The 19,737-nt window shown below is 43.1% G+C and overlaps 2 protein-coding genes across 2 annotated transcripts; both read right to left on the bottom strand.

Annotated features, from left to right (window-relative positions):
- Positions 1–10,128: 10,128 nt before the first annotated feature.
- Positions 10,129–12,214, bottom strand: LOC121985168 (protein HOTHEAD-like). The gene is made up of 4 exons (XM_042538466.1): positions 11,468–12,214; positions 10,983–11,377; positions 10,415–10,899; positions 10,129–10,338 (listed from the first exon to the last, which is right to left on the bottom strand). Exons 1-4 carry the CDS (start codon positions 12,198–12,200, stop codon positions 10,296–10,298), a joined length of 1,656 nt encoding a protein of 551 aa, XP_042394400.1. The 5' UTR covers positions 12,201–12,214; the 3' UTR covers positions 10,129–10,295.
- Positions 12,215–13,738: 1,524 nt separating this feature from the next.
- Positions 13,739–16,108, bottom strand: LOC121985170 (F-box protein PP2-A13-like). The gene is made up of 3 exons (XM_042538467.1): positions 15,512–16,108; positions 15,273–15,391; positions 13,739–14,310 (listed from the first exon to the last, which is right to left on the bottom strand). The coding sequence occupies exons 1-3, from the start codon at positions 15,818–15,820 to the stop codon at positions 13,908–13,910; spliced, it is 831 nt and encodes a 276-aa protein (XP_042394401.1). The 5' UTR covers positions 15,821–16,108; the 3' UTR covers positions 13,739–13,907.
- Between the last annotated feature and the right edge of the window lie 3,629 nt (positions 16,109–19,737).

Genomic DNA, 19,737 nt, shown 5'->3' with positions numbered 1-19,737 from the left:
GAAGATGCTGATTTTGGATGGGAAAGCTTATTTTCAGCATTTTGAACCTATTTTAGTCTAGGTAACCATTCCTAACCCCTCAAAATGCATTTGTATACATAAAAAGGGTGTTTTCGTGTGGAAAACAAGGATGAATTGGTTAAGAAAGGCTAAGCTGAAGTTTAGGTTGAGATTTGTTTCAAATTTTGAATATTTGAACCTCAAATCTTCTAAATTTGGGTTTCCTAAAGGATTAGGGATTCCAAGTCATTGTTGGTGCAATGACAGAAGTTATCACCATGTCTTTAGGGGGAGGGACTCTTTAAAGACATGAAAATTATTTTTCATGAACCTTGGAAGGTGGTTAACCTTCCGTTAAGTGGATAATGCTCAAGGATGGACATTTGCCTACATTGAGGAAGAATGTAGGGTTAAGGATAAATGAAGGGTATGAGACCTTCATTTGGGTCATTAGACCATGTTAATGCTCCAGAGCGAGCATTATTTGAAAATGAAGGGAATGAGTCCTTCATTATCGTGTTGGTCACAACGAGTGAAGTTGTGAACGACGATGAGCAACTCTTCAGGGGGAGAGTTTTTAAACAATGGGGCATTTGTTGAAGTGTGCCCAAAATTGAGGCACGGGTTGATGTGTGCTCAAAGATGGGTTGATGTGTGCCAATAGGGGGAGAATGTGTGGTTTAAGTTATGCCTTCATTACCTATGGGGGAGGTCATAGGGGGAGAATGAAGGGAACCAACATTCATACTTTGGCATGAATGGAGTTAAGGCTATGGGATTAGCTTAACTCAGAATGGTCCAAACTTAAAGGTATTGTCAAACATCAAAAAGGGGGAGATTGTTGGTGCAATATCCCTTATGTCAAGGTTGACTGGTTTGACCAAGCTTGAGTCTTGGTCATAGTTTCGATGTTTGACAATACATGTAGACACATGGACAATGCAGGTGCAGTTGTTCATATGGGGAGATTCTGATCAGGGACTGATCAGTGTGAATGAAGAAGAGTCAAGTAGGTATACCTGACTAGATGGAAATCCTGGTGAGTGAAGCCAGGTGAAAGTCCTAGTGAGTGAAGCTAGGCAGATGGAAATCCTGGTGAGTGAAGCCAGGTGAAAGTCCTAGTGAGTGAAGCTAGGCAGATGAAAGTCCTAGTGAGTGAAGCTAGGCAGATGGAAATCCTGGTGAGTGAAGCCAGGTGAAAACCCTAGTGAGTGAAGGTAGGTGAAAGTCCAAGTAGGTCAAGAGAGTGACCGGATACTTGGCATGAAAGAAAAGTCCAAGTGGGTCAAAGGGATTGACCGGACACTTGGTGAGGGAGTCCTAGCAGGTCAAGGGAGTGACTAGATGCTAGGCATGACGAACCAACAGGTTAAGGTTGACCGGATGTTGGTTTGGGAGGTTTGGGACTTGGTTTTGGGCAAAAACCAAGTGCTGGATCGATCAGTAGATAAATCCAGGCTCTGGATCGATCAGTGGATCGATCCAGACCTTTCCCAGCGAACAGAAAGCCTCTAGATCGATCAGTGGATCGATTGGGACGCTGCTGTTTCGCGCGATAAGCGCTGGATCGATCCGTGGATCGATCCAGGCGTTTTTCCAGAGCACAGAGGTGCTCTGGATCGATCCGTGGATCGATCCAAAGCCTCCCCGATCGATTGGGAATAATCTAATCGATTGGGATCCGACCGTTGAGTCGTATTTGAGCCGCAGGCGAGCGTTGTCTTCGGCATCTCTTCATAGATTCATTTCAGATCTTCACTAGCTCCTCCACAGTTCTTCTCAACCTCGAGATCGCCAGTTCTTGAAGGTTCTTGGAGGCTCTTCCAAATCAAGAGGTGGATCAAAGCAAGAAGAAGAAACTAGGGTTAGGCTTTGTGCACTCATTGTAATCTTGTAAGCTTGTATTTCTTTACTACCCTTTCTTCTTCTTGTATTGAGTCTTGTAGGGCTTCTCCGCCCTTGGTAGTTACCATAAAAGAGAGTTTCATTAGTGGAGGGTGCATGCGTTGTGTGGATTCTTGGACTAGTCACCTCCCTTGGAGGTGGATACCAAGTAAAATCCAAGTGTTAGCGTGTTTGTATTTGTTTCTGTATTTTCCGCTGCACATCTTCGAAGAAACAAGCAACGCCGAACACCGGGCACGCGACGAGCTATTCCCCCCCCCCCCCCCCCCCCTCTAGCTACTTTTGGTCCTAACAGTTAACAGTCCTTACATAGCACCCTACCGAAATTCTCCCCAGCATATCGAAGTAAATGGCAGTCCGGACGGGAGGGGAGTTCCGTTCGGCCAGGGCGTGAGATGAGGTCCGTCCGGCCGGAGCATGAACTCCCTGTCCAGCCGGACGGACGGACGTCCCGACCTGTGGTGGGTAGAGATAGACAAGAACACCTTCTGACAGCCGTCAAGTCCTATGGCTAGGCCATACTCCAAGTCTGACAACGAGGTGTTCTGTTGTCCCATCAAGAACATACTCGGACTGTAGCAGTATGGCGTCAGGTAAGCTTTCTGACAGACACATACCGAGGTATGGGTTGCGGACACGTATGCACCTCGGTGGACGTGCAGGAGCTCTTTCGCCGCTCTATATAAAGAGCCGCATACTTCGCCGGAGGTACGCGTTCAAGACCTCTGGAGCCACTTTCTTCACTGTTTGCTTGCCTGACTTGAGCGTCGGAGGATCGCCGTCGGGAACCCCTTCCCGGCCCGACTTCTGTGCAGGTTCGTCGGAGGTTCGTGCAACCAGTCGAAGATCCACGTCAGCAGCCGGGAGCGCCACGTGCCCAGCGTCCGTTGATTCAGCATTCGGACAGGATCATTACCAAAGAGCGCACTTTTTTAAAAGCATTTCCTATTTTATCCTCCTGATAATTTGACTTTTTCTATTGTTTTTATTTTCTTCATTATATTTCTCTCACTTCTCTCTCTCCTCTGTCGGCAGAATATAGGAATAACATTAGTCAATCTTTAATCACATTTTAATACATTTGAAGAAGCCAAAATAAATATTGGACACCATATTTGGACTCTTTACAATTTTAGAAATTCACAGGAACTGAAATAGATGCAATCAGAATTTTCTAGATTAATCAATAGGTTTTGACCGAAATTCACTGATTGGAGCAAAAGGACGACAGAAGTGAGAAATCTCTGCATCGCCAACTCCATAATTAACCTACAACTCCACGGCTGATTGGAGTTGGAATATATCAATCCTGTCGTCGGCGTTATCTATATATATAAGGCCGGCAGGGATGAGAGTAGTGCACTAAATACATTTATCTCGATTTAGGAGGAACTCGTGGATAAATGGACAGATGAACCAAGATCACGTAGAAACTGATGCATGCGCAACAGAGAAGACAAAAAAAAAAAAAACGTCGTTGATATTCCACGAGCAACCTGCTCCACCCAGAATATTATTGTTTATTGAGAAGACGTGCGTCGAGATCTACGTGGATGCATGGAAACAATAAACAATAATATTGTTTATTCGCTAGTTTTTTTTAATATAATTTTTAATTAGAGGAGGGGGGAAACTGACCTTTCATTTCCAATTCATGTATTCAATTAATAAATATATTAATAGATAATAAATATCTACATTGTTAGTGTATATGATACTCTATTTTAATCAGATTGAGAATGCACTTAAAATTAATCTTATGATATAGTTATATATATCATTTAGGGATAAATACACTTTGATACTTATATATCCGTGGGATCCATCTCGAGCATCAGGGTATCAGAGACCGGGGTGACCTGGTCACTGGCTGTAGGTATTGTCGATCAAAGGACTTCTTGCGACTCGGTTAACACAGAAGAAAGCTCACCTTCCGGGTCATGAAGATGCGGTCAACATTTCAGACACGTCACACCGGCAGGTTCGTCTTCTCAGCTTCCCGACAGGATCAAATTGGCGTCATCTGTGGCAATGCACCTGATCTGGAACGTGAAGATGGGCGACGTCGGAAAGTTCTGCCATCCTCATGACCTCAGTCAGTTTTTGCGTTATCTTTTCTCTTTCAGTTATATGATCTGCCATAGTTCCTCGATCGAGGACCCCCGTGCCGATCGGCTGGGCGTATATTATCCGAGCCACGGGCTCGATGTCGAACACCCCGTGTCGATCGGCCGGGCGTATATTATCCGAGCCACGGGCTCGATGTCGAAGACCCCGTGCCGATCGGCCGGGCGTATATTATCCGAGCCACGGGCTCGATGTCGAAGACCCCGTGCCGATCGGCCGGGCGTATATTATCCGAGCCACGGGCTCGATGTCGAAGATCCCGTGCCGATCGGCCAGGTGTATATTATCCGAGCCACGGGCTCGATGTCGAAGATCCCGTGCCGATCGACCGGACATATATTATCCGAGCCACGGGCTCGATGTCGAAGATCCCGTGCCGATCGGCCGGGCGTATATTATCCGAGCCACGGGCTCGATGTCGAAGACCCCGTGCCGATCGGTCGGGTTTGAGTGATGCTAGAAGACCGTCGAGCGGCGACGTTAAATGCCAGAGCTGAACCGGCGGCTATAAACCCCCGGCCTGAAGACGGTCGAGCGACGACCTTAAACCCTCGCGTCATCGGCGGTCGAGCGACGACCTTAAACCCTCGCGTCATCGGCGATCGAGCGGCGACCTTAAACCCTCGCGTCATTGGCGGTCGGACGACGACCTTAAACCCGTATCTTCACCGATCAGCTTAGCAGAGCATCTATCTCCCCCGTTCAGGGTCGAGCGATCTTCACTGGGCACGGGGTATATCAGAGCATCTTATCTCCCCCGTTCGGGGTCGAGCTATCTCCTATGGTCACGGACTAGAGTATCTCTACTAGTTTTGGACCAGAATATCTCATAAGCTCTACACCCGTTCGGCTCACGACTTTCCCTTCCACGCGCCTTCTACTCACGGGCAACACTCCAGTGCAGCTCATGTGCGACGCACCCGTTCGGCTCACGACTTTCGTTTCTGTACGTATCCGATTTCACGGGCTATGCTCCCGCTCAGTTTTCGGGCTCCACTCCCGCCTAGCACTGCTTCGTCTCTCGCTCGGTATTTGTCCAAGCGCTCACTGGGTGTTCGCCTGATAGCTTGCTTGGCAGCCTCTTGGCATTATTTTTCGTCGCTCGGTCGACACTTTGGTAGCCGCCTGATCCTACGCCCGATCGTCCACTTAGCCACGCGCTTGTTTTGTACGACATCTTGGTGGTCGTCAGGTTAACATTTTCTCGATCACCCGTTCGACATCGGTCGCTCGTCTGCCCGGTCAGCATTGTACAACATATTAGTCAGCATTTTCTTGATCACCCGTTCGACATCGCCCTTTCGTCCGCCGGGTCAGCATTTTCTCAGTCGCCCGGTCGGCATCTTCGAGGTCACGCACTCGGCATCGCTCGTCCGCTCGAACTACTCTTGGTCCCGCATGTCGCTCGGTCTACTATCATTTTACTCGTTGCTCGCTGATCGTTTTGCCGCTCTCTCGGCATCGGCCCAGTGGCCGACTTGGTATTATTTCTAGTAGTTCGCTCAACATCGCTACCATCTCTCGTACAACGCTCCCTCAATTACTCGATTCGCCTTTTTTCCGATCGCCCGAGCGACATCTTCTCGATCGCGTGTTCGCCTCGATCACTCGTCTTTCTACCTGATTAGCATTATCTTCGGTGCCTGGACCGCGCTATTTCTCGTCGCTCGCTCGACATTACTTGAGTCACTTGCTCGGCATCGCCACAGCTACTCGGTCGACGTGATAAGATGAGTCCAGTGATCTGATTCCACGTTCGGTAGCGATTTTGTTTTGGGCTTGGTCTAGTCAGTCAGACTTGCGCCTCCTTCGACTAGACTTGAAGGAGAGACTTGTGATCTGGATGTAAACGGGGGGCATGGGGGTAATTAAGGAGAAGGAGGGTGCAGTTGGGACTTTTGACACCTTGAGGCTTTTAGTATTTTTAAGGAACACTGTTCACGCAGAATGGAGAGGTCGGTTCATGTTTTGGCCACCGTCAGCCAATGAGAAGTCTTCTCCCTCTCACACCCTTCGTCGGCGCCCGACGAAGCCGTCGGCGCTGCCCTCCTCCTCTACTCTACCTCCTTTTCGCTCCAGCGCCTTCAATAGGAAAAAGGGGCATCGTGTTTGGCTTTCCCGCCGCCACCGAGCAGAGGGACGGGGAGCTACTGCCTCCGCCTAGTTCGCCGCCGACCCCGATCACGACACTGCTCCTCCCCCGCGTTTCCGATGCCGGCCATCCTTTGTCGGCGAGATGGCCTCCTCTCTTCTCGCTCTTCTCCTCGTCCTCGATCCCGGCCACAGTTGGCTGAGGCATGTCGCCGCCACGAGGGAAGCTCGCCACCTCCTCCTCCCTCATTAGATGTACGACACCGACGTCTCCTCCCCCTTTCTCCAACGCTGACGCCATCGAGGGACATCGTCGTCACTTCCAGCAATTGTCGCAGCCGCCTCCGGCATCAACAGCCGCCTCCGGCGACTAGCACCGTCGCCTCATGCGACCATCGCTACAGCCGCCTTCTGCGTCCAGCGCCGTTGTCTTTGACGTCTAGCTTCGCCGCCTCCAGCGACTACCGTCGCCACTGCCTCCAGCGACAACAGATGTCGTCGCCGACATTTCCAGCAGTCGCCGACACTGCCTCCCGCGGGCGTCGCCTCCGGCGACAACCACCGTCAGTCCGTCACCCTCCGGACAGCCACCATCTGCATGCTCAGGTTTCGTACTATTTATCTACTCTAGCCGACGAGCTGATAGAGTATTTGGCCTTTGCGTCGTTATTGTACTCCGACCTTCATGCCCCTATTCTGGCCTGTGAGTCGGTGTTGTAATTAAACCGTGTATCGTCATACGGATCCCTATCGCGTCCGACTTTGAGCCACAGGATCCAGTTATTCATCTGGTGGACGTCTATCTACTCTTCCCGGCCGCGACGACTCGATCAGCATCGCAGTCAGCTCATCCATCCATCCGAGGGCCCCCCCCCCCCGGGGAGAGGGTACGTCGCCGTACTCCTCTTATCTATTTATTTCACTGTGTTGCTATTATTCGACTGCTTATATATCCGTGGGACCCGCCTCGAGCATCGGGGTACCAGAAACGGGGGTGACCTGGTCACTAGCTGCAGGTATTGTCGACCAAAGGACTTCTGGCGACTCGGTCAACAAAGAAGACAGCTCACCTTCCGGGTCATGGAGATGTGGTCAATATTCCAGACACGTCACACCGGCAGGTTCGTCTTCTTAGCTTCCCGACAGGATCATAGCTGCTACAACGTTGTATCATCACTACCACAATAATTTTTTCATGTAATAATAGGAGAGAGAAGATAAAATATCATTTTAATTTTAAAAGAGAGAGAGAAAAGTTGTTGCATGCAGATGAGAGAGAGATTAAAAAATTTTATAAAAAGGTAGATCCGCTACCTTAGCGGCCCCCCTAGTGCCGGCCCCACGGATATGGAGGGAGGTTCATGCAGGTACACAGGCCATAGGCGCATGGCGGGGTAAACCCCAGGTCGTCAGTTCCTGAGAATCGACCCCTAACCATTACGCCAGAGATACCATGCGCCCACCGTCTGCGCTACGCCCTAGGGGCAAGATTAAAATAATTTTATAGTTGTTGCATGTAGATGAGAGAGAAAAATTGTTGCATGCAGATGAGAAAAAATTAGGTTTTGGCTGCGTCAGATAGCCCATGTCGGATTTTGCTCACGATCGCGCACAAAGTGTCACTCAGCATATCAAATCTCATATATATATTTCTGATACGGTGATAAAGAGGGATCCCATCCCGTAGAAAATAATTGCAATAATAGAGGTCAAAGTCAAGGTGATCAACGCTCAGATATCATCGGGCAGTTGGGTGATCATGCCTGATCGCGGGGAGAAGGTTCCGGTTCGATCTCGAGGGAGAAGGTTCCGATCCGATCCCGCCTTTGACACTGAGAAGTGTCAAATGATCGACGCTCAAGGGAGTAGTGGACGCCAGACGGAAGAGGAGGCGATGTGCAAAAGCCAAGCCGAGCCGAGCAGCTACCCCGCTCGGCCTTGCGATAGGACTCGGTATTGGCACAGTGGAGCTCCAGCCGACCGGACGAGACACAGGAACAGCGGAGTTACAGCCGAGCAGACACATGCGTAGGAGTAGCGAAGTTCCGACCGAGCGGACGAGACACAGAAGCAACGAAGTTCCAATTGAGCGGTCAACCCGCTCGGCCTAGCAACATATTCCCTCTGTTATCCATCGATATTCTTTTGGGAGTTAGTGCCACTGACACCGGGCATGGATAACCAGAAGATCTTACGACGGAAGCTTCCATTGTCACTTCAGATATATGCTCGGCCTGTTAAGATACTATATCAAGGATACTTTACTGACAAGTCTTTTCAGGAAACCTTTAGAAAGCATACTCGTCTTGGGGAGCATGCATACGCGTTATAGTAGCTCTATATAAAGGAGGATCCAAGTATCGGCGGAGGTATGCAATAGATATTATTCATTATACTGTTCATTCTTGTTGTTGCTCCGCCTTCTACTTCATCGTTGGTGACTGACTTGAGCGTCGGAGGGCCAATGTTAGGACCCCTTCCCTGCCTCGACATTGACGTAATCTTTGTCTTGATTTCTTCTTATTTAATGATAGATAGAGTGTTTTATTTGATTTTCTCTTTATTTAATTATCCATCTTTTCCTTTTTTTTTATCATTTTATTGCTTTATTAAGTGTGTAATGTCAACACCATTCTTCGAGTCATACTAGGTGGTTCACTCAGCTCGAGCTCCCAACCCGTGTAGCTTGATCTCCTACTGACCTGACTAACTATAATTGTTTACTCAGGTGGTCGATCGAACAAGGGCCTCTCCGATCGATCAATGATATGCTTCCCTGATGTTGACCGTTTTGACTTTGACCTATACCGTAATAATTTACTCGTGTTAGGTAAGCTCTTCCTTACCGCTGCATCACTAAAATAAGAGATGATTTGGTACAAAATATATGATGGAGTATCCTTTATTTTTATTATTATTATTATTATTATTATTATTATTATTATTATTATTAAAATGACATCATTTTTAAATTTTGGATGCTGTTTTGATTTTTTGTATTTATTATTTTATAATATAAGGATAGTCTGATATACAGAACTCCCACTAATACAGAATCTCATAGAGGGATTGGACCACACTCTTTTTCTCTGTAAATGATAAATCCTTACTTTTAGAAGAGATTTAAACTTAACAATTTTACACCCAACAAAAAATGATTTTAAATAAAATATGAAAAATGAATACTTTAGGTTCAAAAACTAAAACATTATATTAAAAAATATACATTCGATGATATTTTATTTCTTCTCATCAATATTGATGTAATTGGCAAGCTATTCTAATAGTTAGAACAATAAATGAATTAAAATTTCTCACTCAACTGTGATATATTTTGTTTCGGACTCAACTGTGATGTATTTTAAAAATATTGGTTATGCGGATGAGTCTTTCTATATACTTTCTTGATTTATCATATGGTCGGTGGAAGATTTTCGTAGGACCAAGTTCATCATGCCAAGTTCTACATTACCTAACCTAATTAACTATTTTTTTTAATAGCTAGCGGACAAGTGAAAAGATGTCTTTACATCATATATATTTTGAAAATGTTAGTTGTCCGAATGACTCTTTCTGAGTACTACGACGTATTTTGAGAATGTTAGTTGTCCGGATGAGTTTCTATGTGCATTTTCTTGATTTACCAGGTGGTCGATGAAAAATTCATGTAGATCTAAGTCGATCATCTCAGATTCGATGTTATCTAACTTAATTAACTTTTTTTTTTAATAGCTAGCAGACTAGTGAAAAGATATCTTTGCATAAGCAAATAAGGTTTATTAATATCAGGCTTCTTATGTTTAAGATCACAGTGTATCTCGCGATCAGTTCAAACTTCTAGAAAACATTCAAACTAAACCATCCGCAACATTTTGGCAAGATAAACTTTCCCCAAGGTATTTAGTTTTGCAAGTGTTCTATTACATACTCCATCACAATTATCAATTCATTCGAGAAGAATGAACTTTTAGATTAAAACTCTCTAATTAACCAAATTACTGGATAAAATCTTAACTCCAATTGCATAAAGATAATATTGGTACAATCTTTCTGAAAATGAAATCGAATGCCATGTTACATGCTGATTGATATCATTCAATGTTCATGTTCAGAAAGAAAGTGAAGCTGGAAATTTCTTTCCAAAGATTGATAAACTATTACTGGCAGATTAGTCAGTGAAATTTATGCCCTTTCAGCATCCGAACTCCCATGTACCTACACAAGGAACAATGTCAAATTGAAGTGATCCGTCGAATGGCCAGTTCAAGAGTTTTAAGATGAAATTGATTACCTTCCTAACATCATGACAGTAGCTTGTGGGTTTGTTCCCGGTGAGAAAGTGAAGGTAGATCCGTCGATGATCCTGAGAGCATCAACGCCGAGCACTTTGTAGTTATGGTCGACCACTTTTCTCATTTGGCATCCGCCATGGTAGTGCCAGATCGTCATCACAAGGTCTCTGCAGTATTGCTCCAATGAAGTGGAGTCATTGGCGTTTCTTGCTCTAAAATTCACTAATACACTTGCGGATAGGGCTACCAAGCTCTGCACCGACTGATTCGGGTATCTAAATCTCGACAGGGCTCTCGAATCGATCACTCTTTCAATCGTCCTGAGAGCCTCGACGCATGCCTGAACATCCTCAGCTTCCATGAAGTAATTGAAGGTGACTAATGGATTCTCTTCCGGGTCGCGATTCCTCAAGCGAAGAAATCCCTGAGAAAGAGGGCGCGCCAACTTCTCGACTATCGTGCCGCCTTGAAATGAGTTGCTAATCTGACACATGTAGATTAAAGAATTGGTGTGAGATGAGATAGAATCGATCTGTTTGTTCTGTTCATTTGTGTGGTTAGGTGTACCGGTGAAGTTGCGGACGGCCCGGTGGAGTTGCCAGCCAAAAAGGCAGCGAAAAGGTTGATGCCGGTCACGGACTCCACGTAGTAGTCCGGCCGGATTCCGACGACTTGCACCGATGTGATCTCGATTGGTTGTGGTGAAGGGACGATGATGGCGTTCAACGGGTTGTCGGACATGCCACGGCCGACCAGTGGCTGGTCCAGCACCACCTCGATGCCTAAGGACTCTAGGTGAGGGGCAGGGCCGACGCCGCTCAACATGAGCAACTGTGGGCTGCCGAGGGCCCCGGCCGACAGTATAATTTCGCCGGTGGAGGAATTCTTGAGGTAGGCTTCGTGCACGTTGCCAGCTTCATCCTTGTATACTACACCATATGCCTCCGGCTTATGTTTCCTTCCTACGAGCAGAGCAGAGCAGAGAAGAGAAGAGAAGAGCATTCATCAATATCATTATAAATATGATTGATCTTTAATTTCGGAGGAAGCACCTCTGTTCCTGAACAAGATCCTCTGAGCCGTGGCGCGCAAGAGCACGGTGATCCTGGCAGGGTCTGCGTACTTGAGCAGATCGGCGGCGGTGTGGCGGTGGCCATTTTGATCGAACGTCGTCCCTCCGACCTTCGTCCCGGGTAAATGATCGTAGGTGAAACCATTGTCCGGCGTCACTCCGGCCTCGAGGAGCCCTGCCACCAACGCCGACGTCCAACCCGTCAGCCGAGGCCGGAACGCCACCTCTTTCTCAACCCAATGGAACGACTCCTCCGCCAGCTCCAGATTCAGCCCCATCTCCTCCACCTCCTGGCGGCTGGCGCGAGAGTAGAACCCGGCGTTGATGCAGGTCCCGCCGCCGAGGCAGCGCGCCCGTGCGTTGATGACGCCGTCCACGGAGACGAAGCGCTGCGCCGGGGAGGTCGGGGTCTGGTACGCAAGGTTCTGGACAAACAAAGCGAGCTCGGAAACGTTGGGATTCCCGTAAGGCGAGCCGCCTCTTTCCAGCACCAGCACGTCGAATCTCTCCGACAGAGTAGCGCCCAAGGGGCAGCCGGCCGTGCCCCCGCCGACGATGATGTAATCGTGGTACGACACTCGTGGCGCCTCCGCCGCATGCCTCAAGAAGCTATAGCGTGGCACCGCATCGTGATCAGGAAAACAGAATCCGAAACCCTGAAAACAGAGCAGAAGGACGACAGAAGTGAGAAATCTCTGCATCGCCAACTCCATAATTAACCTACGACGTAACTCCACGGCCGATTGGAGTTGGAATATATCAATCCTGTCGTCGGCGTTATCTATATATATAAGGCCGGCAGGGATGAGAGTAGTGCACTAACATTATTAAATCAATATCCCATTAAGAGAAAATCATCCGTTAATTTATCAAAAATATAATTCCATCCTTAAATATTTGAAAAACTATACCATTGTCCAAAAGACAAAATACAAACTTTTAAATATTGGATAGTTATGATATAGTTTAGGTAGATCTTCCCTTATACAGTTGAATAAAGGAAAATTCATGTTGTATTAAAAACTTTAACCAATTACACATTAATAATATTTCAAGAAGCCTAATTAAGGTTCAAATACATGTAACAATTAATTGAAGCAAATTAAATTAGGAGAGGCCTGAATAATAAAAAGGACCTAATTGAGATTAAATTATTAGGACAAATTGTCATAATGAGGATATTTTAAGATGAAAATGGTATCAAAATGGGGATGTGCAAAGTAATTGAAGTGGCACGTTTGTGAAAATGAGGGGGAAAAAATCTTATTTAATTTGGATGTGATTTAGTAGGTTGGAAAATCAATTTGACCAAAAAAAAAGCATTCATGTGATGATTCAATTGTCGTACCCATCTCGAAGTCTTATTATAGAAACATTTATTAAAATTGGGCATAGCCTAAGAAAGTAAAATAATTTAATAATTATATTCGAGATGATTTGACTATATTTACAACTTATAGAATATCAATTGTTGATTCATTTAAGTTTCATTGATGCTTGTAATTAATTTTATATGAAATTTTTTCCATTGATAAAAGGAGGGGTCTGAATCTTATTAAAATAGATGTTCTTTTCTTACTAAGAGTATAATTTACGCGTATTTAAATATCGATCTCTAAAATATTCGTCCAACATTTAATTTTTATCCCTCTTTATTATTCCTCTTGAATAATGTCTCTATCTTTATTGTTGGACGCTTCATGGTTGTTGTATGGAATAACCACTAATGCTAACGGTCCTCGAGAAGTTTTTAAAATTATTTTAATATAAAAACTTTTATTACATAGCTTTAATAAATCTCAAAGTGCTAAAATTCAATATTAAATATTTGTTTTACATTCTTTTAAAACTAAAATAAAAATATTCCTAAACAAACTATAACTTATAAAAATGAAAAACTTTAACATCGTTTTTATTTTACCTCCACAGTTTACCACCTCATAAATTGTAAAATAGAAATAAAGTACCATCTAGCTTTTTAACACACTAAATAATTCAAGAAACAAATATAACATAAAATTTTAATTCGTTACCGTTCTAAACTTTGCTTGATGTCTAGTGTTGATGGAGGAAAAAATAATGTTTTATTTTATTTTATTTATTTTTATACATTGCAAAGGATGAAAATATAATATTCTAAACTAAAAAAGAAAAAAAAAATAAAACAAGTAGGTGGATTCTGAAGAACCAAATGAAAATTACTCACTGATTTATGTAGTTAGCATTTCTTTATAAAAAAGAAGAAAAAACAGGTGGTAATCGAATTTTGCTAAGCTTCATGATATGCAAAAATCTTCTCTTTTTATGATCAACCCCGTTGGAAAAAAAAAAGAAGACAACAATGAACAACATACATTGCTTACATATCTATTGTGGAAATGTTGCAACCTACAAAATTACGTGTGCGCTAAACATCTTTCCTACATAAAACATTTGGGACATATGAACACAGAGTCGACACAGATGCCACCTTTTGTGTGTGTGCAATCAATTTGTGTCAATGAGAACTTGAGCTTGGTGGGTACATCACATTTGTCTACCACAAAATCTCCTACATGGTAGTTTATCCAACTTCCGGGATCACTTAAAGAGCACTGGGATAGAGCTTTTTGACCGTTCGACGTCCATAGCTGGAATTTCACAGGTTTTTTGTCCCACCCGTGGATGTGCTCAGAGTTGCAAATTCGGCGACCAAAACGTTTCGAAGGTAGACCTAGATGAAGTTGGAAGAACATGCTATAGGTTCCAACAGGGAAGAAGAAATCTATTTCCCCAGCCACCTCAAACCACCAGGTTTGCTGAAGGTATGCGACCGTGTTAAACCTGCGAAGGAAACACCTTTTTCCTTAGGGAAAGCATGAATTTGATTGATGTTGAAGTCTATATTGATATTTAAAGTCCAAAACAATATCAGAGACCAAATCCTTGTCAAAAGTATTTAACTTATGTTGATCATAACAGATGCACCCTGAAAATCCGAATCAGATAGTGAATTAACTAGAATTTTACCACTATTATACGGTCGTCATGCAGTGTATCGTTTATTGTCCTTCATAGAATTACACAAGTTGAATTGACTATATTGTGAAAAGAAGACTAAGCAATCAAACAATTCTGCAAACAGGTTATGAGGAAGGAGTGCCATTCTGGAACTGGCGAGGCAATCATCAGTGATAATACGTGCTCTAAGATAATAGAATAAATGTTCAATGACTATGATCTAATCATAGATAGTAGGTCATGATCAGATGCTATACTTGTACTATCTTTAGCACCGACTAATTATACTAATTCCTTCCTTACAATTATCAGCAACAGTCGGTGAAGGTTCCAAACTCAATGGTGGGTAAATATGAACAGACTGAAGCCAGCAGCAAATGTTGACTTGAACACAAGAAAACCACCACTTCAAGGGAGGAGAAAACTCTGCTATAAGCATATTGATACTTTAGAGAATTATGCAAACCGATCTTAGGCTGAGTTTGTTTGGGTGAAAAGTTAGGAGGGAGGAGTGGAAAAGACATGAAAATAAACACAGATGAGGCTTCATCGCTCATACATTTCTAAGTCTCTTTTCCTTCTTCATCCCCTTCCCCTCCTAGCTATCTTTCCATCACAGTAAACCCACCCTTTAAGGTTCAAGCCCCTCATTCAGTGGATGATAAGACCTCATATAGGTATTTAGCAGTCAATAAAGGTATCAGATTGAAATGAAAAAACTTTAAAGAAGGTAAAAGGAAATATTCAAAGAGTTAGTTTGTTTAGCCATAGACAAGACTCAGTACCTAGATTCCTCGGTTGGGAGGTATTTCCAGTATCGCTTGTCATTGATTCCTGTAATCAGTAATGCCTTTGAGGAAATAGACATGCAGATTCCACCCCTGTTCTTCTCCAGCCAAAATTCCTAGTTCACCGTGATTAAAGCTAACGTCAGATAAAGTTGAAAGATGACTCAAGACTCTCAAACTGTAGGAATTTGGATTCAATTCACAGTGCCCTAGTTCGAATAGAAAGATAAGGATACCTTGGTGCCCCCATCGAAGGGGTTCGGCCGGCACAACCGCTCATAGATCTCCTTTTTGCAAACACATGCCATGGCCGTCCGATCCGTTGTCATCTCCATCAAGTACACATAGTTCTTCGGCAGCTTCGCCTCCCACACGAAGTCCGCCGACGCCGCTACTCGGAAAGCCCGGTTGAGCCCCGACGCCCGGCAGATCTCCTGCGCGTCGAGGCGGAGCAGCACCTCCGCGATGCAACTCTCCGGCAAGTCCCCGAGGCCCGCTTCGGCGCCCGCTTCCGCCCTAACGATGCTCGAAATCCATGACCCCATCCCCCGCAGCCAACGACGCCACGACGAAGCGAAGCAAGGATGAAAGAGGCATGCATTCACGCCAGAATCGATTCCAGATCGGTCGATCAAGCGCCCGTCGCGTCGCGAATCGATTCGATGCTTCGATTTGAGGCGCGGAAAGGAATGATCTGAAATGCAAGGAATTGAGATTTTTTTTTCAACAAAAAACAAAAAAGGAGCGATTTTTGTGGTTCCTGGTCCAAGTAATAAATTAGGTCGTAGGTCGATGGCAACGTGGATCCTTATCAGCAACAATCATCCGTTTCCGTGATTAAGAAGACTAGATCTTAGTTCTATTTATAGCATCTCCTTCGTATCCATGATTACGTATGTGCAATTTAGAACCACATATTAATTAATTTGAATCCAGCGTGGAACTGAGTCGATCAAGGATCGTCGTATATACTTAACAGATTTAATGGGGTCCGCTGAGGTGGATAGGTACAAGTTCCATGTGGAAAGTTGACCCAGAACAGTACCCACACCATGCTCGCTTCGTCAGTTCCAGCTTTTGAGGACCAACCGAGAAGGAACGTCGTCGTCTATCCTTGAGACAGATTACCCGCATCGTCAAGAAAATTAGACTAATCAGCGGCTTCGATTGTACAGCCGCTGGCAAGAGTTTAGGGCAAAAATTAGAAGGACATATTTCTTTTTTATTGGAATCGTGGAACGGGTGTGTTTTTTTTAATGTTTTAGGGCAAAAATTAGAAGGGCATATTTCTTTTTTATTGGAATCGTGGAACGGGTGTGTTTTTTTTAATGTTTTATTATAAAAGGGCGTCCTACCCTATTAGTTATCTTGTAAAATGATATAACTATCTTCAAAATAGGTCGATTTTAATTTTTTTATAGGCCAACTTCGAATTTAAATTCTTAACCGGCTGGTTAGAGTTGAAATCGGCTATTTTAAAAGGAAAAGTAAATCAGACGCGCCCTTCAAATTCTAATTGTTGCTTCAAAATTTATCCAAAATCTCTTGATCGTCAATCTCATCCCCTTTTTGCCTATAACTCTATTGCATCACTTGCTTGTCATCTCTTTAGTTTCCTCTCCTTTGATATTAGTTCGGTTTGATTAATCTAGAGTTTCTTTTCTATGTAAATTTTATTCTTTATTTTTAATTTTTACGGTTCAGATATCTGATTTATTCATTTATTAACTATGAAATTATAGTTGTTATAATGTTATATTAATTATAATTTCATAGCAGTTACCAAAGAAATATAACTTGTTCATTTAATATTTACGTCGTAATAATTACTATTTTTTAACTAATATAATTTAAATTTGATTTTTTTTTCACATAGCATTTATGTTGTAGCAATTATAACATAGAATTATAATTCAACACTATAAATATATCATCAAAATAACAAAAATTAAAAATCAAGGATTTAAAGAGTATTGGGGAGAAATAAGAATAAGAATTTTTTTCTAGTATGTCAAGATAAGTTAGACGGTACTTGAGGAAAAATTTAATGAAGATTTTATAGAAGGTGAAATTTATCATCCTAATGATTTCTTTTTGACTGTTCTACATGAGTAAACCAAGAAAACTGAAGTTAATGATCGTATGGAAAGATAATTTTTCAATCTTTATTAGAATTTAATCTTTGTTAAATTTTATAAATCTATTATATGATAATAAATGAGTCAGATAGAGAGAAAGTTGAAGAGATGGTAGATCCATGGAAATGAGATAGGACAAACCAATGAGATTTTGGAAAGATTTCGATTCAGGATTTAAATGGTAAAAGTGATGTAATAAAAAAACTAATAGAGTGGAAGAAAATCTTAAAAAAAGAACGTCCTGATTTTTTTTTTTTTAAAAAGGACTCTTCTAAAACTTTTACCCTATTAGTGCCAGCGGAGCGGAGTGTGGACTCTGACACCACACGATCTGTTGTGGGGGTTTCGCGTGTCGATGGCTCAATTGGTTAGGATGAGCGTGAGCATCACGCGCAGTGGATAACAATAAATAATAAATGCAAAGCAAGGAGAGTGAGGAGTGAGTTAGTTCAATTTAACGTTAAAGAAATAGTTTATAGAGGAGATGCTTCTGCAGCTTTCGTTAGGGGCTAGCTGTTATTCTCTCTATCCACTGTCAGCTATTCCAGACGAGGACTGCTTTTCGCACCCCATAAGATTTGGATTGTGCAGTACGAGCTCCAACTTAACTTCGAGCATTAATCGTGGTCGGAGCACGGGAACGTGCGAATCATGCCTTTTACCATATTAATCGTGGTCGGAGCTACGATATCACCCCATTAAAAATAAAAGATATCATACATCTTTCTACTATTAACCAATTAGATCTCACGTTTTTTAATTATATATATATATATATATATATATAAAATTTTTATATATTTTATATTACAGATAATTAAATTTTTATAAAATTTAAATTCATAAATTTACATCTACAACATGGAATAACATTAAAAACTAAATTATATTTTTATATTCTATTTTCTAACAAAAAACAAAAAAAAATATTTTAATAAAAAATAAATCAAGGTGCAGGTGTAAACGGAGGGAGCTCCCTCCCATGAGCTCTCTATTACACGTCGACAGTGAGTTTCAATTGTGGATGCTCTTAATTCGGAGTAGGTTTCATATTGCCCAACTTAGTTCGTGGGTAGATTTGGTGAATATGATTTGATCGGTGGATCAAGCCATGTATGAGCCCATCAAGGCATACCATGCTCTAGACTTGGACTTAGCATAACTTGTGTTGAAGATTATTCATATTTGGTTGACATGGCGTAAGACCATGCCAGAAAGCACGACCTAGTCCCGTTGTGGCCATGGGCACGACTATATATGCCAGGAGACACGACCTAGTTGTGCCAGTCGTTGTAAGTTAAGGGAACGGGCATGCCCGTGGCACGGGTGTACCCAAGATCATGGCATGGTCGCGCCTCATTCAAGAAAAGTTGGCACACCTAAGCACGATCTGACTGTGCCTCATGCTAGAGGCGTAGGCACGACCTAGCCATGGCCCATGCTGGAGGCACCGAGTTGAGCGAAATTTTAAGTTTACTTGATATTTTTGATCCAAAATATCATGTATAACTTAAGCTATATATATAGGATCATTATAACTCTAAACTTATTTCCAATAGAGAGTTCTAGGTCGTTTGTGGAGTAGGCACACCACCTGATCATGATAATTCATTATCGTCTTCTCTCCTCTCTCAATTCTTCTTCCTCTTCGATTTCTTGTTCGATGATTCTTCTTGTTTGTTGTGGCACGATCTCAACAATTAGTGTCAAAGCAAATGAATCATATATGAGATCTCTTATGCGAATTTGCTATGGTGAAGTTTAACAAAATTAAATTTTTTTTATTGTGGCAGAGAAAGGTTAAAATCTACTGGTGTAACAAGGCATGGTGAAGACGCTAGGCGAGAAGAAAGTTGAAGTGATGGAAAGGTCAGATTGGGAGGAACTACAAGAGAAGGCGGGGCCAACGATCAGTCTTTGTGTAACAGATGCCGTGATATATCACGTTATGAACGAGGAATCACCCATGACAGTTTGGTATAAATTAAAAATCGGTATGTCCAAATATCTGACAAACAATCTTTATTTTAAACATAGGTTGTTTAGGCTTAAGATGTCAAAGAGCACAAATCTGAGCTAATATATCAATGCTTTTAATCAAATCGTAAGTGATCAGACTACCGTCATCTCCTATGTATGAGAATTTAGTTACGACTCTTATGTGAGGGAAGGAAACCCTTAAACTAGAGAAAGTCACAAGTGTTCTTTTGGGATTTCATCAATGGAAGAAAACTAGTGATGAGACATCTCAAGGTGAAGAGCTCATGGTGAGACGTAATCAGAAACGTGGTAGGAGTAAGGCTTGATATGAGTCAGGCAATGAT

The sequence above is a fragment of the Zingiber officinale genome, chromosome 5B (assembly GCF_018446385.1).
Source record: "Zingiber officinale cultivar Zhangliang chromosome 5B, Zo_v1.1, whole genome shotgun sequence".
In the NCBI taxonomy this organism is placed as follows: Eukaryota; Viridiplantae; Streptophyta; class Magnoliopsida; order Zingiberales; family Zingiberaceae; genus Zingiber; species Zingiber officinale.
Note: the sequence above shows the minus strand (reverse complement) of the source record. Positions and strands in the feature narration are given on the sequence as shown.

Coding starts and splice junctions, on each gene's coding strand:
- LOC121985168 (XM_042538466.1), bottom strand. CDS start 12,200: ATGGAGTTGGCGATGCAGAGATTTCTCACTTCTGTCGTCCTTCTGCTC. Junction 10,900..10,982: donor GGCCGTCCGCAACTTCACCG/GTACACCTAACC, acceptor TACATGTGTCAG/ATTAGCAACTCATTTCAAGG. Junction 10,339..10,414: donor ACTGTCATGATGTTAGGAAG/GTAATCAATTTC, acceptor TTCCTTGTGTAG/GTACATGGGAGTTCGGATGC.
- LOC121985170 (XM_042538467.1), bottom strand. CDS start 15,820: ATGGGGTCATGGATTTCGAGCATCGTTAGGGCGGAAGCGGGCGCCGAA. Junction 15,392..15,511: donor CCTTCGATGGGGGCACCAAG/GTATCCTTATCT, acceptor ACGGTGAACTAG/GAATTTTGGCTGGAGAAGAA. Junction 14,311..15,272: donor CTCCCAACCGAGGAATCTAG/GTACTGAGTCTT, acceptor TTTCCTTCGCAG/GTTTAACACGGTCGCATACC.